Genomic DNA, 23,677 nt, shown 5'->3' on the forward strand with positions numbered 1-23,677 from the left:
GTGCCAGGGGCTGCTTGTTTTGCTCTCACATGTAATACTGCACTTACCCTGCTTAACAGATTTTCTGTTTCTATTAATGCCATTTTCATAAGCAACATAGTAGAGAACATAGAGTTGAAAGACGTGAGATTAAAATGTTGCATAAAACTCTGGAAAATTGTGCTCTGAAGTCAAGGAAAGGAAAGCCTCTTATTGGAGGAGATCATCTGTCATTATTGTAACACTTCAGCTGAGGCCAGGGTTGGAAGGGAAATGTGCAGTCTCCCTAGGACAATGGAATATCTCCCCTTTGGATTTCATGCTGATCATTAGTTTGCCACTTAAGCATTTAGAACTTTTCCAATGACATTTGAAAGCAGGATAACTGGGCCTCTTGATGGGTAAAAGCTTGATGTGGAGAAGGGAGGGTTGCCCTGAACATTTTGCAATTACTTGTACTGGATGAGTGTTGGAATTTCACATCAATGTTGAGGTGGGATTGAAGGGCAGAGGCATGGAGGTGAGAAAGGATTGATCACAGAATTAAGAAAGGATTGATCTCCACGCTTCCTTGGGAAGCATGAAGAGCAGGAGAATTGGCATATGTGAGCAATGTTTGTACCTTGCAGCGGGGAAGTATGGCAACTACAAAGAACTGGGAAGGGGTGAAGACATCCTCGTCATTACCCCATCTCTTTTTCTGTAGTTTTTTTTGGCAATGCCCCTAGAAGAGAGTAGAGCTGCTCCTGAACACAGTTAATACCTATGCTCAAAGCAGTGCTGTGGTAAAGAATTGCTGGGAACGTGCTCGAGATTAGTCAGATGTGTGGGCAAAATCTAGCTCCGGGAGTTTTCAATGGCTTGTGGGCCTCCACCCTTGTGCTGTCTGATGAGCCTGGCCATGCCTGGCAGTCCTCAGTGCTGCAAGCCCAGCTGGGGACTGGCTGCTCCCTCCACCTCCCCTCAGCTCCAGCTTTTCCTACGACTCCGGGCCTTGGCTGGCAGTGCTATTTTTATGTATACAACATGCAGCAAGGCTTTAATCACTCCTCACAGGGGCTGTTTTGCTGCCCTCAGCAGTCTGTCGCTCTTTGTTTTGCCCAACCCCCTGCCCTGCCTGCTTGTGCTTTTCCTTTTACCCCCCACTCCATGACCAGACATCCTCAGCAGTGGCTGTGACCCCATCACAAATGAAGTACACAACATACTGGCTGCCTCGGAGGAAACACCAAACACTTGTAAAGATTATGGAATGCAATGTGAAATGGTGGGGATTTAATTCTTGTGCAAAACACATAAGAAGACAAATCTTACAAGGGAAAATCCTCTCAGTAATTTAGCCAGAGGTTAGATACACCAAGCCTGTACAGAGTACAAACTGCAGAACATTTGTTTCTGCCAATGGGTCCCAGCATCCTGCTGAGCAGATAACCTTTTCTTGGAAGAAAAAGAGCTGTCCTTTTGCATATACCATCCAATTTTAGAATATACTATCTGTTGTTAGCACTACCCTTAACTTCTTGGGCTTTCACACTGACTATGGAGAGGGTTACAAAGCCAGGACTTAGCAAAACACGAAGTTGTGTTCCAAGTAGCATGGCAATCTTTGCAACTGCTAATAAGCAATACATATGCATGGGTGTTTGTGTGTGAGTGGTAATATGCAAGGTAAAGCCAAAAAGAAATATCTTTTTGCATTTCCTGAATCTACTCAACAACTAGACTTAAAGCCAATGTAAATATAAGGGAAAAAATATCCTTATATTATATATCTATATTTCAGACTACTTTCTAAAGATTGCAGATTTTTTCCCCATGATGGGTCTTTTGGCAAGAAAATAAATTTCAGAAGTTAAAATAATCACATCATCCTCCAGATACCTTCCTGAAAATCTGTTTAACTGTGACAAGTTAGAGATGCCTTCTTGGACATCTGGTTTTATTTTGGTGACTTTCCAGCTATACAGCTGATTGCAGTTTTTATGGGAATGGTTGGTACACCTCTTTCATGCCAAATTATTGTCTTACATAAATAGCCACATTAAACTTAATCTGCCATCTAAGTCTACAAAGTTCTTTTCTTGGGCACGTCTCAGAATTGTTTCAGTTTCTCATTCTGTCCTTCCTTCCTTCCTCCCTCCTTTCCTTCCTTCCTCCCTCCCTTTCTCTTTCTTTCTCTCTCTCTTTCTCTCTTTCATTTTTCTCTCTTTCATTTTTTCTTTGATTTTTTCTTTCTTTCATTTTTTTTTCTCTTTCTTCTTTCTTTTTTTTTTTCCAAATGAGAAGTCATTTGGAAAAGGTGTTCACTTTTTTGCATTCTAGCCAGGAATCTGGACATTTCTGATACTGAAACAGGCATAAGGAGAAGTCAAAGTAAATGAAAGTAAGTTAAAAGTAAGTTAAAAGTGGTGAGCATTAATTATTTTTTATCAAAATGACTCTGTTAGGACTTGCTTTAAGAGACAAAACTATCTTGAATGTATTTGTTTAAAAAGTGCTTCCTAACTATTCTTTTAGATAATAATACTTTGATGACTCTATTAATGATTTTATTATCAACATTCACCTTTAACGTTTTTTCTTTTATTGCTGTGACCATACTGTTAAGTTAATTATGCGGTGTCTGAAACCATTTACTAACATCTACTTTCACCATCTGGTCAAGTTTTGGCCTTTTTTTTTTTTCTTAATGAAGCCGGTATATTTACACTGTCATACTGGGACCTGCACCAATATGCAATTTACCCTTGATATTTTATATCCTTCAAAAAACATTGCCTTGGAAATACATCACTGAAATTAATTAAAAGTATCCCTCGAACTATGTTTTATAGGAAAGTTAAACACCTCACTGCATTTACATACTGTTCTTCAACCCAGGTATGTCAAGAACTGTTGCTTTATTTCAAACCCTACTCATTGATTTTTCTTCTTGCCCAAGTTTGGCAAAATGGAATTTTACACATAAAATTAAGCATACTTTATTTTTTATTTTCATATTAAATTGTCACTCTTTATACTGAGATAAGCGTTCGGCTTTGCTATCTCATGAAAAATGCTTTCTGACACTGCGACAGTCCATGGTTTTGCAGATTTTTGCTTTGTACATTTTATTGAGATCTAAGATTTGCTTGTTTCTTTTTTCTTTTTTTCCCATTCAGAGGTATATTTATGAATATCTTTGCTTGGGTTTTCCCATGCAAATTTTTTTGAGTATGATGTTCCCTGATAAAGTGTTTGCTACATTTATTGTGTTGAACTGTGCTTTCCTGCACTTGCTTTAGATATGTTTAGGACTGGGCTTTTAACTTTTCTTTTTTTTTTTTTTTTTTTTGCATGTCTTTCATATGATGGTAGATTTCTGATTACTTTCTTCGCCTAAGTTCCCTAAGTTCTAATGAAAACATGAAATTAATCTCTCATATGAATTTTTTTTTTTAGCTCATTGCGGAAATCCAGTTTACTTTGGCTTGCAGTGGTGACTGCGAAATTAAGTTACTAGCTAATCTCATTTTGACATTCTGACCTGGTTATCAGTTGTAACACAAATAATTCAATCTCTAATTAGTCCATCTGTTAACTGCTCAAGGTCAAGTGACTTCATTTCATTAAAAACATGATGCAAAATATTAAGCAGAGATCTAAAATGCCAATAGATACTAAAGAAAGGGGATATGTCTCTTCTGTAGTTCTGAAATAATTGTGCCACTTTATATGACCAACTTTCTTTACTGGAATATATTTTAAACTTCCAGCTTCTCTGAGCTTCCTACACAGTGTGTAGACAATTTCCCTCTTTCATTTTTTTTCTCCAGTGCCATCTTATTTTTCATTTCATTGCATTATTTGGAAGGACTGCAGTTGATTCCTGCAGTTACTGATAGTATCAGACAGTATCCTGACTAGTTAGTGATAGTGTCCTGATAGTATCTTCCAGCCTCTGGAATTTAGGTTCCTTCATTTTCTTTTTTTCATCTTTCATTTTTCCCCCCACCCAAAGATTTAGTTTATTTCTGACATCTTACAAACAAAATGAACAGCAGTGTTGTTATGTGACTGTCCATATTTTTTTCAAAATGGAATATTATAAAAGGTCATTTTTCCATCCATAGTATGAAGACCTTACATACATTAGTAACTATGATAATAGAAAAAGAATTTTTCCTTACTCCAGGCATATGAAAATTTAGCACAACAGAGCAGTAAATACTTAGTAAAATGCTGAAGTTTTGCAAATGTAAACAAACAGAATAAGGAAATGATACTCCATATCAAACCATCAAGATTTCATTAAGAATCTTGATATAAATATAACCCTTTAAATTAAATGTATTGCTCTTCTAATTTGGAAAATTGGTTTTGAGTTTTGATGTGTTTGTTCTGTGTAATAAAGTGGTATGCAAAATTAGAAAGAAATGAAAGAATGAGGCTTTTCACATTATCAGAAGACTTCACTATCTGTTTCTTTAAGAAAGTACTAACTATTGCATAGACTAGAGTGAAACTTGGAAACTCCAGCAGCTGACATGCTGAATGCATCATAACTCCTTTTTAATAAAAGCTTTGTAGAGTCTATGACAAGTCCATAAAAGTAGAGATTTTTCTAGGGGAGAAGGTCAATATGCTCCAGTTATACTCTGAAAGACTAACTCCGAAGCCTAAATATACATCTATATTAGAAAAAGCTGGACTGGAGGAGGAAAGAGAAAGCGATTACCAATGAGGTAGAAAATGCCAGATAATTTAATTGTAAAATTTTGCTGCAGACAATACAAGCAGTGTTTTGATCTCATTATAATGGACAAAGGTGATCTTTAGGCCTGTTGACATCCTGTATGCTCTTTTGATTGCCACAATAATGGTATCGTATTAGCTATATGAGTTTTCTACTACTAAACAAATAATGCAAAACCAAATGCTTTTTGTGGTCAAACTAAGACCTAAGAGTCTGAAACTTGACTTGCTTAGGTATTTGAGGTCTAAACGGATTGAAACTAGATTTACATTGAATTTTTTTACTCTCATAGCTCAGTATCAGACCTACATTTTTCTGCAAGGTGTGAATTTTTGATTGAGATATAGTACCTAATCTGGTATTTTCAGGACCGAGTGGTATGATGGTGTGGGAGCCCTTTTTGGTGTGGGACACAGGGCCAGAAGCAAAAAAGGAAGTTATTTTGCCACCCTTTTCCCATTAGCCCAATGATTAGAAAATATCGGAGAGTGGGAGAGATCAAAATACACCTTTTGCTGATTCAGTCCTATTTTTCTTGTTAATCAAGAAATTGTCTTAACTTCTATGATATTTAATATTATGGCATCCATTTCTCTCAGTATTTGCTGCTTTATGGGTTTTATTTTTTATAAATATAATTAAAATTGCAGTTAAGTAGGTTCTAGAATGCAGATACTGCAATATCCTAGTGAGTTTTCTCACTAAAATGCTGCATAATGATAATTTACTTTATCTCTGATCGTTGATTTGAAATGGACTGGAACTACTCTGAGAAAAGGTATTGTTGGAAATCTTTTCCCTGAAATGCCCTATAGTTTGAGCAGTCTCAGTTAATGCTTTTTATCTGAGAAGATTATACAGAAACTTCATACGAAAAAGGTCGTAAAATAACACGAATTTGAGTTCTTGTAGTTCCCAGTTAAATACCTTTCACTGTGAGGAACCTTTTTTCTTCAGTAACTATTTAAAGCGTTTTATGAAACTCCAGCAGGGAGAATGTGGAAATCCCAAATGAGATTATGGGTGACTTGTCCAATGCCGCATCCTGCTAGAGCAAATGTGGTAGTTCCCATTTTCTTGGGCATTGGCTGAGCTCTTCATTTTTTCTGTTCAACCAAGGTTGCAGTCATGTTAAGATATAGAAAGAGGCACCACCCTCACCTTTCTGAGGAATTTTTTTGTCAACTGAAGAAATATTTTTAGTTAGTGGTTGTTTTTGTTAAAGAAAAAAATGTTGATTCGTATTTGACTGGATTCTTTTGTATTTGAATCAGCTGCTATTATTTTCAAATTTAAGCGGAATGTCAGACTTCCTTAGAACATGATATTCAACTACAAGAAACATCAGAGGACATGGGCCACAAAATAACCAAAAGTCCTGATTAATCAAAGTTTAGGAAACTGAAATGAAAGGCAATCAAAAATTAGGAATATCAGTTATAGCACATTGCATGATAACCTTTAATGTAGAACATTCCTAGGGCACTATTTTATTTAAGATTTTAATAATAAATACACTTAATTTGAAGTAAAAAAGTTCAAGGATTTTTATTTTGTTGTTAGAGTTGTAAAAGTAATACTTTGCATTATTCTGATAGTTCTAACAGTCACACCACAGATGCATTTGGCCCTTTGCCTTTTGGATTATAGGCAAGTCGTACAATGTTGTTGTTTGAAAGCTAAAGTAAATCAGGCTGTTATGAATTGCTAGATGCAAGATCAAACCCATAATCCTTTTTGGACAACTGCTAGGAGAAGAAAAAAAAAATCACAACTGTGAACCATCTTTTTCAGGAAGAACAGAATTTCTTGATTTTTTAAAATCATATTCTTGCATGCTAGCTGGTGAGTTTAAGAAGCTGTTATCATTGGGAATTAAGATAATGACACTTATCAGTAGATGGGAAATGTTAGCATCAGGAACTGAAAGAAAATACTTTGATATTCTGTACAGATTTTTACCTCTGTTTAACATAAAAGTCTTGGCTGAGACAACATAGAGCTAACAAATATGTCTTGTAAGAGAATAGATTGAGAAATTTACCACAAAAGCTTGATAGAAGACTTGTTTTTCTGTGGTTGTCTTACAGAGCAGATGCAACCCTTTTTGCAGCACTTTGGCTCTATCACAACTACAGCAAAAAACAAAGCAGCTTTAGTTTAGGCACAATGGCTTCCAGTAACAGGGCGCTGATACTTAAGGCGAGAGTGTCCTCACACCATTTCCCTAAACATTCATTTTGGGTTCATGTGCAATGCACAAATGCAAGGCTGAAAAAACTTAAGAGAACTGATATGAGTCCCTAACACAGCGCCAAAACTATTGACATTTGACCTTTTCATCAAAACTTCTTCATATAATAATAACATGGATTTGGAGGTAAATAAATTATTTTTTTCTGAAAATGTTTGTAGTTCAAATTAAAATTGTGAGCTATTAAACACAGGGGAATAACATAGATCACCTTCAGCTGTTCAAAAAGGAGAGGAGTAGGATGGGGTGAAGACTTTTATAGGGACATTGTGGCAGAGATAATCTACTCCTTTGATTTTCTTTTTTTTAAAGGCTGAATCTTGATGAAAGCTAATTTAAATCTTTGTTGTATTTTTAGGTGTCTTAGGGATAACTCACCACTGAGAGGTGTGATTTAGCTGAATCCAGTGAAAATGTGAGCTCACTTAATGATCAGGATGGAAGTTCTGTGAAGGGAACACCCTTAAGCCCTCTGTCGCTTTACAATATGTGGAGTTGTCAGTAACTCCTTCAGAGCCTCAGCTATTGCAATTTACCGAGTTATTCTGAGCTTCTGCAGAGAGTGCAGCAAGAAAAATTCACTGACCTAAGTGCACTCTGCACTTGCACAAGGAATTGTCTGTTCAGGATAACAGAGCACTAGGCTGACATTTCATATATTTGAAAGACTCTGGCAAAATTTAATAAATTGATCCCAAGCATTTGTGTCCTATCATTGTTGCAGATTCTGTAGAGGATAATGAAAGGACTGCTGTGAAAACAGTTATGTGGAAAGAGTTTATGAAAAATGTTATTACCTACTTTGTAAATTAAGGAGCGATTCATTCACCTAACTTTACCTGGATTAGCCATCTAATCAAAAAAAGATCACCTGGGATCACTGGGTGAAAGAGGAGAAATAGATTCAAAGGGCAATTTGTCCTCCCTGTGTTACTCATCTGTCAGAATAGGGAGAATCACTCTCCGGAGGAGCTCATCTGCCTTCACTGGTGATGGAGCAGCCTACACTGGCAGACTGGTTTCTATGGAAAAAAAAAACCCACAAACCAGAAAACATACATTCATATTGGGAAAATTGTGGGTTTTCTTGCAATCAAAGACTTTTCCTCTTGCGCTATAGCCAAACATCTCTAGCCAATCTTCCCTGCTCTGTTTTATACTCTTTCCTCTGGGTCTTTCAAGAAAGACACAGAAACCAGGTCAGTGCCTTCCTCTTCACAGAAAACTCTGCAGCAGTACAGACTGTTTCCATGCTATGGCCTCTGCCTCCCCTTGTCTTCTTTTCTGTAGGCTAACAACTCTAATTCAGTCACACGTAAACTGGACACAACACTCACACTGAGTCTTCACTGGAGCAGAGGCAGGATAAACGATTATTTTGTGTCACTTTCAGGCCCCACATCTTTTCACAATTTGTGATTAAAAAAAAATGTTCTTTTAAGAACAGTATATCACATTCAGATCGTGAGTGTCTATAACATTTATACCCTTTTCCTTCTGATTGTAACTACACTCTGTCCATCCAAAAAAGACCTTTGTTCACCTTTTTCAATTGAGTTTTTAATGGGAATATTTATAAATCTCAGAACATTATTATCAGGCATATTTTGGGGGTTCTGAAAAAATTTTACAAAGGGTGAAAAGCTTTCCTCTTACCCTTTTCTAACATTATGCAAGTCTTTATTTGAAATTAGGTTTGCTATAAGTCCTACCATTCCTGTTTTTAAGAATGGAGATCACCATCTAAAATAATCAGTTCTTCTAAAGTATCTGCTTGTACCTTGTTTTTGTGAATTTCTCTATGCTTTCGGTACCAGTGTTCCTATAATTCTTAATAAATGTTATTCATATCTAATGCCAACTTTAATGTCAGCACTCTTCTTTACAGTGTTTTGGTTTATTTTTTTTCTTCTTTGCTTCCTTCTTAGAGGGTAAAGGAAAAAGGAGAAATCCTCTTCATGACTTCAGAAAAACAGGAGAACTGATGCTCATTAAAGTAAACAAAACACTGGAAGTAAAAACCAAGCTGTTAAATACCACTGAGCAATGTGCCAAGAGATGCAGCAGGAACAAAGGCCTTTCATTCACTTGCAAGTAAGTAATGTATCTCCATTTATTATTTTTCCCTCATGTTATCTATATAATGCTCTTTGGCAAAGGTCTGTCTGTAATTGTCATCAATGGTAGCTTGTACTGAGGACACCCTAAAAACTGTACTTTTTTGATTTCCATGATCTTGTTCTACCTGTCCAGAGAGTGTCAGTCTTTTCTGAAGCTTTATCTGAGTTGTTCTGCCTTCTTAGCTTGTTCAATCTGTAATCTTTTCTGTAACATAGGTGAAAAAAAGTACTCGTGTTAAGTGGATGACTTGTGCTGCACTGTAGTGTTCGGCGAACATTTCTGAGATTTTTATGTCTCTTTTAAAATGGTTGTTGTCACACATCACAGCTGCAGTATTTCAGCACCACTTCAGACCATATTCTGTCTTCATTCTTTGCACATTACTCCCACTGAATTCAATGGGAACCTCACACATGGAACACAGATACATGCACTGCTGAAGTGCACTGGCAAGTACTATGAATCTGATACAATGAAATCAAATCTTCTGGGCTGCACAATCACTGCAAGTGTATGGTAGCTATTCTTCAGCATCTGCTGTCTCTTCGAAACACATGATGCAGCTGATTGCTTGTCTGCCTTGTACATATTCTCGACTGTTTTTTGGAACAAATCACTATTATTTTTCCCATGTATTAGACTTAAATTATTCCCCTGGCCTCTCTTAGTCTAGACCATTAGCAATAAATGAAAGAATACGAATGCAGGAGAATCTTGGAGAGAATGGATGACTTCTGTACTGGTGAGTACTGGGCTAAATGTGAGCCCGCTCTTGAAACATAAAATGTTTTGACAATTACTACAAATGGAAGCTAGCCCAAATGTGATAACAAAAGCTCTTCCTTGGCAGAAAAGACCCTCGACTGTAATTTAATCCTCCTTTAAGCCTTTAATTCCACTGTTGCAAGATCTAGTTTGTATTGTTTTGTACTTTGATTATTTATATACGTAATCTGTTAGAAAATTTTTTCAAGCACTAATATTTTTCACATGGTACAAGCCACTCCTTTTCCTATTGACAGAGCTTCCACTGATATCGTTGCCAAGTGGATCAGGTTGTATTCAATAAAGTAAGAAAACCCTGAGTTCTGATGGTCAGCAGTGAGAAGTATTACAAAATTAGGTTTCAAAGCACAAAAAAATTCTGAATGATGCCAAGTAAACAACAAATCTGTATGCCAACATCTGCTTAGGAAAATTGTCTCAAGCTAGTTGTAGCTGCTCTGACTGGTATGTTTTATGTTCTGAAAAGAAAAAGTAGGTTAATATATTTGTTGATTCTATTTTACATGAATAATAATCTAGAATCTCTCTGAATTTTTATTGCTTTCTCATTTGTGAAGATTTTTTTCTATTGGGACAGTGTCTGATTAAGGGGCAAATTCTCTCTGCAGTAATCAATCAGTCATAAAGCAACATAGAGGAGCCATGAGGGACTTTGAGAACATGGTTTGGAAGAATCCTACTCACAGGTAGCAGAACTGCAATCAGTCATGTAACTATTTTGCACTGCAGATGAAAAAGAATTGCAAATCTGATTAATTGTGCTCTGAATTTACAATTTTCCCAGACAGTTTTTTAGCAAGGCAGCAGGGGTGTGCGTGGTTAGGTCTTGCCTGTGCTACCACTATGCAGCACAGCAAGAGGGATTTTCTGTATCTGGGAACATTCTTGTGGTTTCCCATTTGGATCCAGATGAGTTCTGTTGTAGTGTGCATAGTTCTTTGATGCTCCTGTAAACACATATCTGACATGTGTTCTCTTTCAAAGGAATCAATGATTACTAATGTTTCCCTTTTATTCCTAGGATCCCCAGCATATGTATGTTACCACAAGGTGAAATTTCTTCCCAACTTAAATTAAAACCAATTAGTTTACTGGTTGCTGTGGGAGCATTCTAAAATAAGAATAAAGTAACACAAAATGGCATTTTAAGTATTTGAAGTATAAGACTTGGATTTTCCTTTCTTTATTGACATCTTCATTGCTTGATTCTGATGCTACATATCCATGCAATAGTTCTCCATCACTTGGGTCACAACACTGATGTTTCATTTTCTGGATGCAAACTAAATTTAAATATTAAGATCCAATAAAATAGAAATACTTCCTAACATAATTGTGACAATAACACTGGGAGCAGGAGCCCCTGGGTCTGTGTCCTGTGAGGTACACGAACAGGAAGAGGGCTGGGTTTCTTTTCTGTCAGAAAGTGGTAAAGTAGTAGATTCCAGGCACTGCAGACTTAGACTCCTTATTTTCTGGTGGCAGTGGAAACAAAAAATAACATTTGATTTATTTATAATAAGTTTCTGTATCATTTGCAAGTAGATCAGGAGTATTGTATTTGATAATCATTAATCCTTGCTGGTTTTAACTCTGACACCTTTTTGTTGGAGCTAATACATGTCACTTCTCAGAATGGACTTTTCCTCTTTTCTCTTGCTGTCATGCTTGCACAGATCTTGATCATTTCCAACTGAGTTGCAAGTCCTGATCTAGGCTTGTTTCTTCATAACACTATTCCTAAAATCCCCCATCCACGTACCCCATTGATTCACTTACCTTCATAACTCTCTGTGCATCATTTTCTGCCTTCCCTATCAGTTTTATTAACCAGCTGCTAAGCTGTTCTTATTCCTGTGTTTCACCACCATTTGCAGTCCATTACTCCCACTGTTTTCATGCAGTCCTCATTGGAGCTTTTCCCACTACATTTCTTATGGATGAGAAAAAGATAATACAGTTACTATTTTATTGGCTATGCAGATTACTTTTGCAGACATGACATTTCCTTACCTACGGATCTGTGCCTGTCTTATCCTTTGTTATCTGCTAAATTTCTAGAACGCCTTTGTATTTACACAGAAAGGGATTCCAGTACAAACCACAGGATTCCAGTATCTGATCAGAAAATCTACAGTACAAATAGCAACAACAAAAATTGTTGTGATCAGCAGTATCAGTAGAAGAAAGTCTAAGAATTTGCTTAAATATGTTGACTTTGGAAGTGTAAAAACCCTTCAGATTTGGGTCCAGGAAAAGATTGTTAGAAACTTTTATGTGCAGAAGTGTCTGAAGCCAAACTGGAAAGATACCAAAAGGCAACCGAAAGGCAAAAACCGAAAGAAAAGTTTGTAAACAGTGCATTCTGCATTCCCACTTCAGGAGGGAGGAGGGGAAAGGAGAATGTAATTGGAAAGGCAGGAAAGGTCAAGGATATTTTTGTGGGGATGGAGTTAGAGGCACTTGGATAGGCTTATATTTGAGAACAAGCCAGAAGAGAACAGAAGGCTGAACAAGGGCAGAAGGATGAAGGTTAGCAGGTTGGAAACATTTGGAGTCAACAGAGTAGGGAGAGCAGTTGGACGAAAAATCTGTTTGGTGATGGAAATGGTAATGAAGAGGATGTTTGAAAGAGAGAAGAGCGGGGTGGTTGGATAGGATCTTGTAATATTTTTAACTGAAGCCAGCAAGATCTCACACAGAAAAACTTGCATGGCAAGAGTGGAATTAAATTAAGATCAAAGCTAGGGGGGGATGTAGTGCTCAGGAGTATGGCACAGCCAAAGTATGGATGAAGTGTAGTAAACCTGTGTGTCTTTTAGGTATTATCAAGTAGAGTTAAAAGGCCTTCTCAGGTCAGAATAAAATATCTCAGAAGGTTTGGGATGACTGACAGAAGCGTAGACTTTGTGGTGGGTTAGAGAATAGCATCATGTCAGTGATTTGTTATTTGGTTCTAATGAGAAATTAAGGGAAAAAAGAATTTTCTGTGGGATTTTTTTATTTTTTCTCTTATTGCAATAACTGTTGCGCCCACCCTGGCAGTCAACTGTGTTTTTAAAATCCTTTAAAACATTTTACCTACACTTAAGGCAGTGTTTTTCCTCTTTTGATTTCTGTTTTTCTCTCTTGCCCCCCCCAAATCCACTCAGTTCCGCACACATTGTGCTCTCTCCTTGAAAGCAGTTAAAAATAAGACAAAAAAAAAGAAAATAAAAGCAAAACAAGGACAAGATGTAGGTACACTATCACAGTTTATATTATTCATAAAAATAAAAATAATCTTGTTTTTAAACAGCTCTGTTGTTCTAGGCAAGAAACAGACTCCTTGTGCTTGAATTTTCCTCAAGACATCAGTATGAGATGCTTAACTATTTCAGAAGTGTATTCTAAGCAAGCAAAGATGTTTTTTGAGTATTCCTTTTTATTCCCCAGAAAGCAGCACAACTGGAGACACAATTGCTGCCTCAGTCACATTTATCTCACTTATAAAATAAAGATCCTAAATGACAAGGGAACTCTTAGATTAGTGTGAACAACCAAGCTGGTATTTAGTGTAACGGCCACATCAATTTAATTTCTCTGTTTCTTTGTTCTTGTCAGCACAGTTGTGGGTTTAAATAGTAATTTGGGCTGTTTCTCTGACTTTCCCAGTAAAAATAAATCTGATGTCATTGCATGCTCCTTGGCAGGCCATGTGTCATTATTATAAACCACACAGAGATTTTTTTCTCATCCAGATTTTCTTTGCAGGGCCTTTGCTTATGACAGAGTTACAAAACGATGCCATTGGTTATCCTTCAACAGCTTGACAAATGGTGTGAGAAAGAAGCAAGACCATGCGTTTGATCTGTATGAAAAGAAGGGTAACTGATTTATTTACTGATTTTGTTTTTCCAGCTATGGAGGGGGAAAAAGCTGAGGTCAGTCAGTGACAGTCAGTGCTGTAGGAGCATTCTGGGTATGGGATGGCTTTACACATTCTGAAGGCTGCATCCTACAGTTTTATTTACAAAGACCCTGGTTTTGCTGTCATGCAAGCTTGTCTACATACTTGTTCTTGCTCAGTTTTCCAATCTACATATTCGCCTACCAACATATATACTGGTCTGAACTGCTACTTCAGTTAACTACTTAAAAACTCATTTGTATGAGCTACTGTTATTGACTTCATATTGCTTTTTATTTACCTCATTCATGAATAGGGGACTTAAGTCCTCAGAAATGGACTTTTGGTCAATCAGACACTTTGGAAATATTTTCAGTAGCTTTCTTTGGGAAGTTAGTGATCAAAAGTTTGAAAAAAAAAAGGAGACAAGAATTACATGGACAATTAAAAATATTTTTAATAATTAAGTATTTAAAGACTATCAAAAAGATATTATTTTTATGTGAAAGCTGATGATGAGTTCTAATTTTAAATACATTAAACAAACCCCTAATTTTCTTCTTTCTTTCAATAGACTATGTCAGGAATTGTATCATTGGAAAAGGAGCAGACTACAAAGGAACAATATCTGTTACCAAAAGTGGTATCCAGTGTCAAGCCTGGAATTCAATGATCCCCCATGAGCACAGGTAAGAGTTCAGGAGCAGAGACAATGGGAATAATGCTCAGGCAGCTTCCATAAAGCATGGTTTGACTTATTAGCAGACAAAGAATTTATGAGAAAACTGACCTTAGACAACAAAATCTCTTTGGTGTATTCTTGCCTTTACCCAAGATATGCTGTTCTCCATATCCCAGAAAATCCTTACCTTCTTGGGCTTTCTCCAAAGAAAGACGTCTCTCCTAAAGCCAGCCCATGTGTCTGGATCCCTTCCTTTCCTGTATCATGTTTTTCAGCTGTTGATATCCTTTTGATCTCCTAGCTACTGGCAGAAACAAAACATCTGTGTAACTTCATCCTGGGGTCTGGAAGTTTATCGCTGTTTTCTGATAGACTACCATAAAATGGGCAATTTAAAAAAATAAACATTATTAGGAAGTGAGGGATATTAGCCCACCTATTTGATCAGTATAAAATTATTGTTACTATATTTTGCATAGTTCCTATCAATTCTCTGTTATTCTACAGAATATGTTAAACTCTATAAAGCACTTATACTAGGCAACAAATACGTGGAAAGGACTGAACAGATTATTGAAATCCTTTCCTTCAGATCATGTGAGCAATAATGGAAGACCAATGCAGCAGGTATGGAACTTAACTTTTGAGTTTAAGACCTGATATAGTGAGGAACTTAGGTCATATCTACACCTTGAGAGTAGACTTAGTTCAACTATATTAGCTAAGGAAAAAAAAGAAGAAAGCCAAAACCTGAAGCCAGTAAGAGTAACGGTAAAAACAGATTCAACCACACCAAATGTTCCTGGAAACTAATAAAAGGGCTATGAAATACTGGTCTACTCTTTGACCATTTCTCTTTGAAACTTTGTATTGGCTTTAGCCATTTAAATAACAAATCCTTAAGAGGCAAAACCAAAGTGTCCTCTCACCCATAAGCTTCCTATCCACATTGCCACCTTTCGCTCTGGACTCCCAGTATCGACACTTGGTTTAAGAGCAGCCAAGCTGGAGATTACTAGTAAGGAACTGGGCTGTGCACTGATCAGTCCTGTCCTGACCAATCTATCCAGTGTGCAAGATGATATCTTGGAACAACATTAAAAGGCAAAGAATACTTGGGTTCTCTCCTCTTATGATGTGTTACAAAGCTGAGCCTCAGGCTTGGACTTGACTGGACTTAACTGCTTATAATACAGATGGTAGTGCGTCTGATTTTCAGTGTGGGACCAGACCTGCTCTTGCGAATGAATGACAAATATCATCAGCTCCCACAGTAATGACCTCTTCAGACTCAACGTCTTGAAATATACAATCTTAATCTTTTAGAAATGAAAGAATTCTCAGTAACTGAGTTTAAGCAAGAATGAACATTTGTTCTATATAATATACATATGACTTTATATAATTAAAGAAAAGTGTCTACATAGTATACATTATCACTAAATAGCATTTTAATATACAGCATACACAGCTTTATCTAATATATTTGGACAGCCACTCTTCTATGATGTATTTTATGAGAATGACTTTTCTCCTGTGTTGTGCAATAAGTTTAATTTTTAAAAGGTCACTGGATAAATGAGGTGGCTGCATGCTAATTTTGTTTTTCAACATCAGAAAATATGATTTCATCATCAGAGACATGAGGGAGATGGGAAGAAGCAGACAGCAGTGGTGTGTTTGGAACTTATTAGTATGAAAGGCTTAGATTTTTAGGTCAGTTTTTCTCAACATGTGATTATCACAAAGTACCATCGGAAAATAAATCCCTTTTTCATATTCAAGGGAGAAATGTACTTTACTGATTTTACATTATCTTTCTAGAAAGAATTGAAATAACTTAAACTATATACTTGCACTTGGATTTAGCAAATTTTAAAAAAATTAATATTATTTGTTGTATTCCAGTAGAACCTGGAGACTCCCAGCTGAAATCAGGGTTCCATCATTTTCATCTCCACCCTAGACTGTAACAGAATCTTTTTTTTTTTTTGCTCTTAAGAGTTTTTTTATCTAAATGGATAAAGCCAATGCAAGAAGGGTTCAAAGAGAAATCGTCAGAGTAGACCAGTACTTCACAGGCTTTTTGCTATTTTCCATGACTTGAATCTGTTTCCATGGTTGAATCTGTTTTTACCATTACTCTACTGGCTTCAGGTTTTGGCTTTCTTTTTCTTTTTTCCTTACCTAATAAAGTTGAACTAAATCAGCACACAATTTTAGGAGTGGCTCTATCTTCTATTTCTGGGTGGATCTTTACTGCATCTCATCTTTTCCTCCCTCAAGAATGTTGCTTCAGTACTTTTTGAAGCCATATATATATATGGCCCATCTTGAGTTTCTAATGGTATTCATTTAGACTTTTTTTTTATGTTCTTACAACATATCTGACATAATTTGAAATGCCTTTTCCCTATATTTTCTAATGTCCATAATTTATGATAAGAAAAATTTTCCATCTGGAAAATTAAATAAAATTTTCTGCTAGTCATTGAGATATTAGCTTGACAGACACACAGGTTGCAATGTCCCATCAGAAAAGCTTGCCCAGGGCTGTCCGTAGCTAAAAAACTTTGAGAGATTTATATTACAAGACTACAGAGGAAAAACAGAAGCAGCAATTTTATATGCAGCTGTAATGACAAAAAATATTCTCTTTAAGCACGAAAAATAAGAAAAGCACTCCTAAATAATGCTTCCACATTGCCTTGACTAGAACCACAAGGTAATTAAAGGTATTTTCCACTTCAGTTAGTTTGAAGATTTCATTAATGGGAGTAAACCATGATTAAACTGTCAAATGTCAGAATTCTCCCTCTCTTTCTCTCTCCCAATTTATTCATCTGTAACATAGAATTTGCCAAGGACAGCAAGAGCCATACATTTCTCTTCTGCTTTTGTATATAAATTAAATCAATGCCGGTGTATAAACACTGTCCCAAGTTCTCGGTTTAGTTTCCTAAGCTGCAAGTGTCTACAGTCTTCTAAAAGAAGTTAGATGAAATTTTATTCCTTTTATTTTCTTTTCCTGTAGAATATAGATACATTGGAATTCCCTCAGTGATTAAAAAACCCCACACCAGAAAAAAACCACCACAAAACAAAACCAAAAACCCCAACCAAAAAAACCCCACTAACAAACAGCCAAAATAAATTATTGGGCATTTTCAGAATAAAAGGTGCATTTTACTTGTGATATTTCCACCAGAATTTAAATATACTGAATAAAACAAAAAAACTGGAACAAATCTTAGAAAGTTCAAAAATTAAATCAATTTATTAAGTCAAGTTGTAAGTTTTATGTGATCCTCTATGTATTTTGCCCAACTTTTCAATTAACAGAAAAAAGTCTTCATGGAATTGAACGTAACTCAGGCTGTAATGTGGTTTTAGCTACGGAGATCTAGCTGCTGTTTAAGCATCACTGCAATGAAACTGGCAGTGAAGTGTTACTGGGTTTGTCTGCAATGTGCAGCCTGAGTGTGGTCATGAGCCCTTGCAGTGGTACTGAACAGAACCAGCTCCGGGCTCCTTACTATGGGGTTACTGATTCCCTAGTTTGTAGGGAAAAATAACTAGTATTACTTTTATATATAAAAATATATATATACGTGCCTACATATATCGTTATATGTCAGTGTGTATGTGGGGGTTTCTCTAGAGGTAATCTTGTAATTTTACAGACAGCTAAGAACACAAAACCTTGACCCTGGAGAGTTTATATTCGGTGAACTGAGCATGAGCAGCAAAATCTCATGCTGAAAATGTGTGTTAAGCAAAAAATATAGTATTAGCTCACATTTGTATTAAATCACTAAAGAAAAACAAAGTGCTTAGCATTGGTCTGAGAACCCCTAATCTAAGGGAAAAATCTTAAGGGGTGTTGTTATTTAATAGCCCCTTACAGCAAAAGCAGAAAATATAATGAAAGGGAGAGCACAGTTTAAGTCAGCCAGGTCACACTTAAATGACCTAATTTGTACAATAGCAATGATGAGTGGGTCTATAAGTAGCAGACCCTAAGGTGACAACAGCAGGGCTTGTAGCAGAACATGAAGCAAGACAGCTAAAGAGGCATCTGGGGAAATTTCTGATGCTGAAATGCAAAGCAGTCTGTGGTTTCAGGCAGTGAAAGCCTCTCAGCGCAGTGTGTCACACCACTCAGTCACGTTCACACGCTCCTGATGCTCAATTCTGGCTGCTGCCTGGCTGGGGATGGGAAGAGGTTTCTTTGCTTGTGGGCTTCATGTAGTAGGTGGACACTAAGCCCAGCTGGGCCTGCACAACATGTGCACATGTGCACAACACACATAAGAAAGGCAGGTCTGACATGGCTATGGGCCCAATGAATTTTTCCCCTGTGCACCCAATATATTTTCCCCCCTTGTCCAAGGGCTTTCCACCATTCTGTGAGTAGTTTCTAGCTCACCAAGGAGAGTGCAGTGAGGGCTGGGAGGGAGTGTACTGCTGCCTCTGGCTCTACAGCAGACAGTTGGCTCTGGATGCCCAAGGGAGAGGAGTAAAATTCGCTAGAGCAAGCTACAGGCTAGACAAGTTGTCCCAGATTTAGGCCATTGATTGAGTAATCCTGACTGAAGATGTGTATTTGTGTATGGACAGATATTTGGGTGTGTGCATTTGTGTAGGCAGGGTGGAGGGAGAAGGAAGCAGAAATGTGATTGTTTCTGTTTGTAAAAAAAATAGTATGATTAACACCAAAGTTTGCATGCTCTTATACTGTAATGATTGTCATTTTAAAACTAGCTTTTTACCTTCGAGCTATCGGGGTAAAGACCTGCGGGAAAACTACTGTCGAAACCCCCGAGGGGAAGAGGGAGGGCCGTGGTGTTTCACCACCAGTCCGGAGACACGCCATGAAGTCTGCGACATCCCCCTCTGTTCACAAGGTAACCCGGCATGGCTCTCGCGAAAGCTGCCTTTTCTCTGCCAACAGCAGGTATACAGAACAGGTACAATGAGGCAGTAGTTTCAGTGGCACTTGCTCGTGGATTTTGGAGGAAGAATAGGTGATGGCTCAGCAAGAATAACTCATGTAGCAAGAAAAGCAGTTATTAGAGAAAGAGGAGATCTTGTTACATTCCACTACTCTGGAAGACTTGAACAAGCCTTCAGGCTCAGCAGCTTTGTTCAGGTCATGGAGGAGCTGGAAAAAAGTTGTGCTGATCACACAAATGCGTCCCTTTTTTCACTTGTCTAGTCCATAGTGAATCCATTAACAATTTCAGTATTACTATGTAAAAAAATCATCTAGTGTCATTCCATGGTAAAACCAAGTTTTCTTCTTCTTTTTGATGAAAAAATAGATATTGAATTACAGGATGAAAGCTCAATCTAAGCATGTATTTTGTTTTTCAAATAAGTACTGTAAATAAGTAAAACATTCCATAAATCCAGTCCCATTTGACTTTCAAGTCACAGAATTGTACAAGCACTTTATGTGCACCATTGCATTTGTTGATTTTTGAGTTCTGTTAACCTCCAGACTAAGCTCTTATATCTTGCTAATCAACCAATCCAGTTCCAGTCAATCAAACCATTTAAATTCTCAAGGCGGCTGCCTCTAATTTTCCTGATAATGTGACATGTGCAATAGTTATCCAGTGGTGGGGGAAGGAATAGGAGAGAGAGAGGGAGGGAGGAAGAAAGGGAGGAAGAGAATGATTTACAAGGAGCTTGAAAATCTATTAAAAGCTAGCATTTAAAGATCAATTTAAGTGAGCTTCAGATGGGATAAGACCTGGAGGTCGCTGCGGGATGAAGACTATGGTAGCGGATGTTTTGACTGAAGAGTGAGGTCTGTAATTGCATAAGTTAGTATTTACTAAGTGATCCTTCATTACAATTACTCTAATTAGGGGACACACGAGAAATGTTTCTATAGTTAATTATGGTGTACTTATTTTATAGTTTAAGACTTCTCATTTTAAATTATGAAGCATATTTTGTCCAACAATGATTTCAAATCCCTTTGGTAGCTTTTGCCCACTCTCCCCCCAGCCCCCACTTTCCCATACCAGGGCTGAAAATGTATCATAGTTTAAACTGCCAAAAAGAATTAGCATCGAAAACAAACAGTATCATATACAGCTGAAAGTGCTGGGAATTTAAAGAAACAGACTGCACTGCATTGAAATTGTGATTCAGCCATTATTCCACACTTAAACTTGCGCTGTAATTATATTATAAGCTAGAGTGATTTACAGTAATGAATGTTACTCAATTAGAAAACATCACCTCTAAAAGTACTCCTTCTTCAGATACGTGTGTCTCTGTTACTAGCCATAAGTAAGGTTAAAAATCTGCTAGGAACATGAATGCATCTAGCAGCTGACACATACCTTCCTCAAAACTGTAAGTGTCCTATAAAATGATACCAAATTTAAACAGCTGGATTAGATCAAAGAAAAAGATGCAACTCTATTTCAAAGGACATTTCCCAAACCAGCCTAAATAAAAGATATCACTTTTTAATACCTCTTTAGGTTGGTTTCAATATATAACAGAAGGAGTATGATTTAATTCCTCTAAATTTTTTGTGTGCTACAGGCATCAGCATAATAAATGACTAGTACCTCTTTTTTTTTTTTTTTTTTTTTTTTTACCTAGTTGAATGCATGACCTGCAATGGAGAGAGTTACAGAGGGCCAATGGATCACACCGAGTCGGGCAAGGAGTGTCAGCGCTGGGATCTTCAGAGACCACACAAGCATAAATTTCGTCCAGAGAGGTAACCTCTCCTCCCCCCAAGTAAATCCATGTGGTTATAATTTAAAAATTACACAGGCTGTGGAACCAGTTGGGCAAAATCAGCATTAGCTGAAGTGAAATTTGTAGAGTTCACCAGTTTTAGTTGCTTGGGCCTCTGGCCCATGGTGAGTGCAGGCTGGCTACTGTCATGATGGGGATGCAGGATGGGGACTAGAGGCTATTTTGTGCAGCTGTGGCTACATCCCACGGCTGTGTAGTGCAGCTACATACATGCGCTGCATTAATTGGTCAAAATATCCTCCCTAGCTTTATTGACAGTAAAAAATTAACCTCTGAATGTTTCTGTATATGTTTTTATGCAGCTTCAGTCAGCTTAAAATACCTTAAAGTAATAACAAAGTAAATAATGATTAAAAGTAATAATTTTTTGTTAGAGTTCTTAACACAATTACCGAATCTAAACATGCAACATTGTCAAGTCAGAATATACTCCTTTTCTGAAATATTGAACAGCTTTAAAGCTGTAGATTGTCTTCTGCTGTAATCAGGTTTAAGTGTCCGGGTTTTTTTGACCAAAATATTTGCCCGCTACATGTATTTTTTCAGCCTGGGAAAAGGGTTCATCATTCTGTTTAGCATTTTATGCACATGGATTTATAGACTTTTTTTTTTTAATTTAGGCATAGTTACATAATGCCAAAAGATGAGTCAGAAACAGCAAGACAAATTTCATCCCCATTAGGGTTTTTCCTAGAGGGTAAAATTCACTCGACCGAAAGGGTCATCTATAATACACCCTTTTGGAAGGATTTTGTGCGGGGGTTTAGGCCACACAGGAGGGCCTTTGTGTTTCTCTTAAACTGGAATAAATTTTCATTTTAGTTTTACTCTGGATTTTGGATTAACTCAATTTATAAAGTGGATTGAATAAACTTAAACTACCAGAGGAAGACTGCATAATAACAGGCTCTCCCATATTTCTGCTACAATAAATATTTTGTATTAGCAGACTGGGACTGAAAAGAATCTGTTTCTGAGTTTTACCATGCACTTGCTGTGCATTCTAGAATAAGTCACAGAAATATTTTTTTTCCTTGGGAGTGAAACATTTATAGAACTTCTGGGTATAAACAATAACAATGTTACTGTCAGGAGGAATTTTTAAAATTAATTTCCATTAATTTTGGATGGTTTGCAAAATGACTTTTCAAACTAACTGCTGTTTTATGAATGATCACCTTCCTCCTTGAAAGGTTTCCTTTGGAAAACATCTTCTTGAGAGTTTTCAGACTGTAATGAAAATGTGTTTTTTAATTGAAAAACGTCCCATCCAGATTGAACTAATCTTTATGTGCTTTCAGAAGTGTAACTGGGTTTCAGTGTATTTCTAATACACTGATGTTAATTAACTTCATGGAATGGTCACTAAAGGTAGTGACATTTATGCTTTGATTATGCTAGCTTTCAAAAATGTCATGGGCTTTGATCTGTGTAGTTGTTTTAGTAGATATTTAAGGTGAAAATAAGACAGGAGGTCTGGAAGAAATGATCCATTAAAATACAGCAATATCTAGAGAGGCTTTTACTACGTCATCCTGGGGAAATATGAACATCCTGGAAACAAGGAAGGACTAGTTGGACAGTTTTAAACGTATTTTCATTTATGGATTCAATAGTTGCAATGACAAAGAAAAAGAGGTAAAACTAGTAATCTTTTCAAATGCTCCAGTCTACCTGCTGTTGGACAGTGCTCTCAGCTCAGGGTGAATACATCTCACCTTTTTGTCACCTCATTTAATCGTTCCACATTTATTCCCTTCAGGAGTCAGTTACTGAAAAGAATTGATAATACCTGTTTATTTAGATATGATTGAGGCTAGCAGTAGAAATTCCCCCAAACAGCTGCTGCATGACCCGTTTTTAGCTATTAGTGGATGAAGAATTGTATTCTGAAGCTTCAGTTCTCTCAGGCAGGGCTATGCCTCAGTATGGAGGGAAGACCATTGAGGCTAATGACCTAGACTGGCATACAGAAGCAACAGTTTTCTCCAGTTCTGTCCATATTTTCTGCTCAAAATCAAGTATTCTGTGAAAATAGGTACTTAGTGCATGGAGGAAAGTAGGGTTGAAGTGTAGTGTAAGATTTGAACATCTGCAGGTATCCTTTTATTAAATACTCTGGTTTAAATCTCTTGTACAAAAATTTACTTTATACAAAGTCAAGTTTCCAGTCCTGCATGTCTTTTAAAACAAAAAGGGGAAAAGAAATAATGGTAAAGAGTTTTAGACACTAAGTTTCTGATTAGTTCCAGCAGAGCTAGAGATCAGCTTCTGTCTTGTTAAAGGGAATAAAAGTTGTCTCTTTGTCTACCACTCTTTCCCCCTGCCCAGAAACTGAGAAAAAGTCATGATTTTGACACCAGATGTGTATCTTAATGCTTCATTTCAGTTTCAGCAGTGAAGTACAGCTACTGCAGTTTCAAGTGAAAAAAAAATTAAAAA

General features: G+C 36.9%; 1 protein-coding gene across 5 annotated transcripts in view; it reads left to right on the top strand.

Moving 5' to 3' along the window:
- HGF (hepatocyte growth factor) overlaps positions 1 to 23,677 on the top strand; it is a 61,186-nt gene that overhangs the window by 3,681 nt on the left and 33,828 nt on the right. For 2 of the 5 annotated variants that reach the window (XM_064443892.1, XM_064443857.1), the window contains exons 2-6: positions 8,897 to 9,062; positions 13,629 to 13,741; positions 14,339 to 14,453; positions 19,211 to 19,353; positions 21,074 to 21,194. In XM_064443892.1, coding sequence (XP_064299962.1) covers positions 8,897 to 9,062; positions 13,629 to 13,741; positions 14,339 to 14,453; positions 19,211 to 19,353; positions 21,074 to 21,194 — 658 coding nt within the window. Of the gene's footprint in view, positions 1 to 2,301; positions 2,374 to 8,896; positions 9,063 to 13,628; positions 13,742 to 14,338; positions 14,454 to 19,210; positions 19,354 to 21,073; positions 21,195 to 23,677 lie in introns of all 5 variants that reach the window. The other 3 variants (XM_064443872.1, XM_064443882.1, XM_064443863.1) reach the window with 3 other exon arrangements.

The sequence above is a fragment of the Phalacrocorax carbo genome, chromosome 1, assembly GCF_963921805.1.
Source record: "Phalacrocorax carbo chromosome 1, bPhaCar2.1, whole genome shotgun sequence".
Taxonomy (NCBI): Eukaryota; Metazoa; Chordata; class Aves; order Suliformes; family Phalacrocoracidae; genus Phalacrocorax; species Phalacrocorax carbo.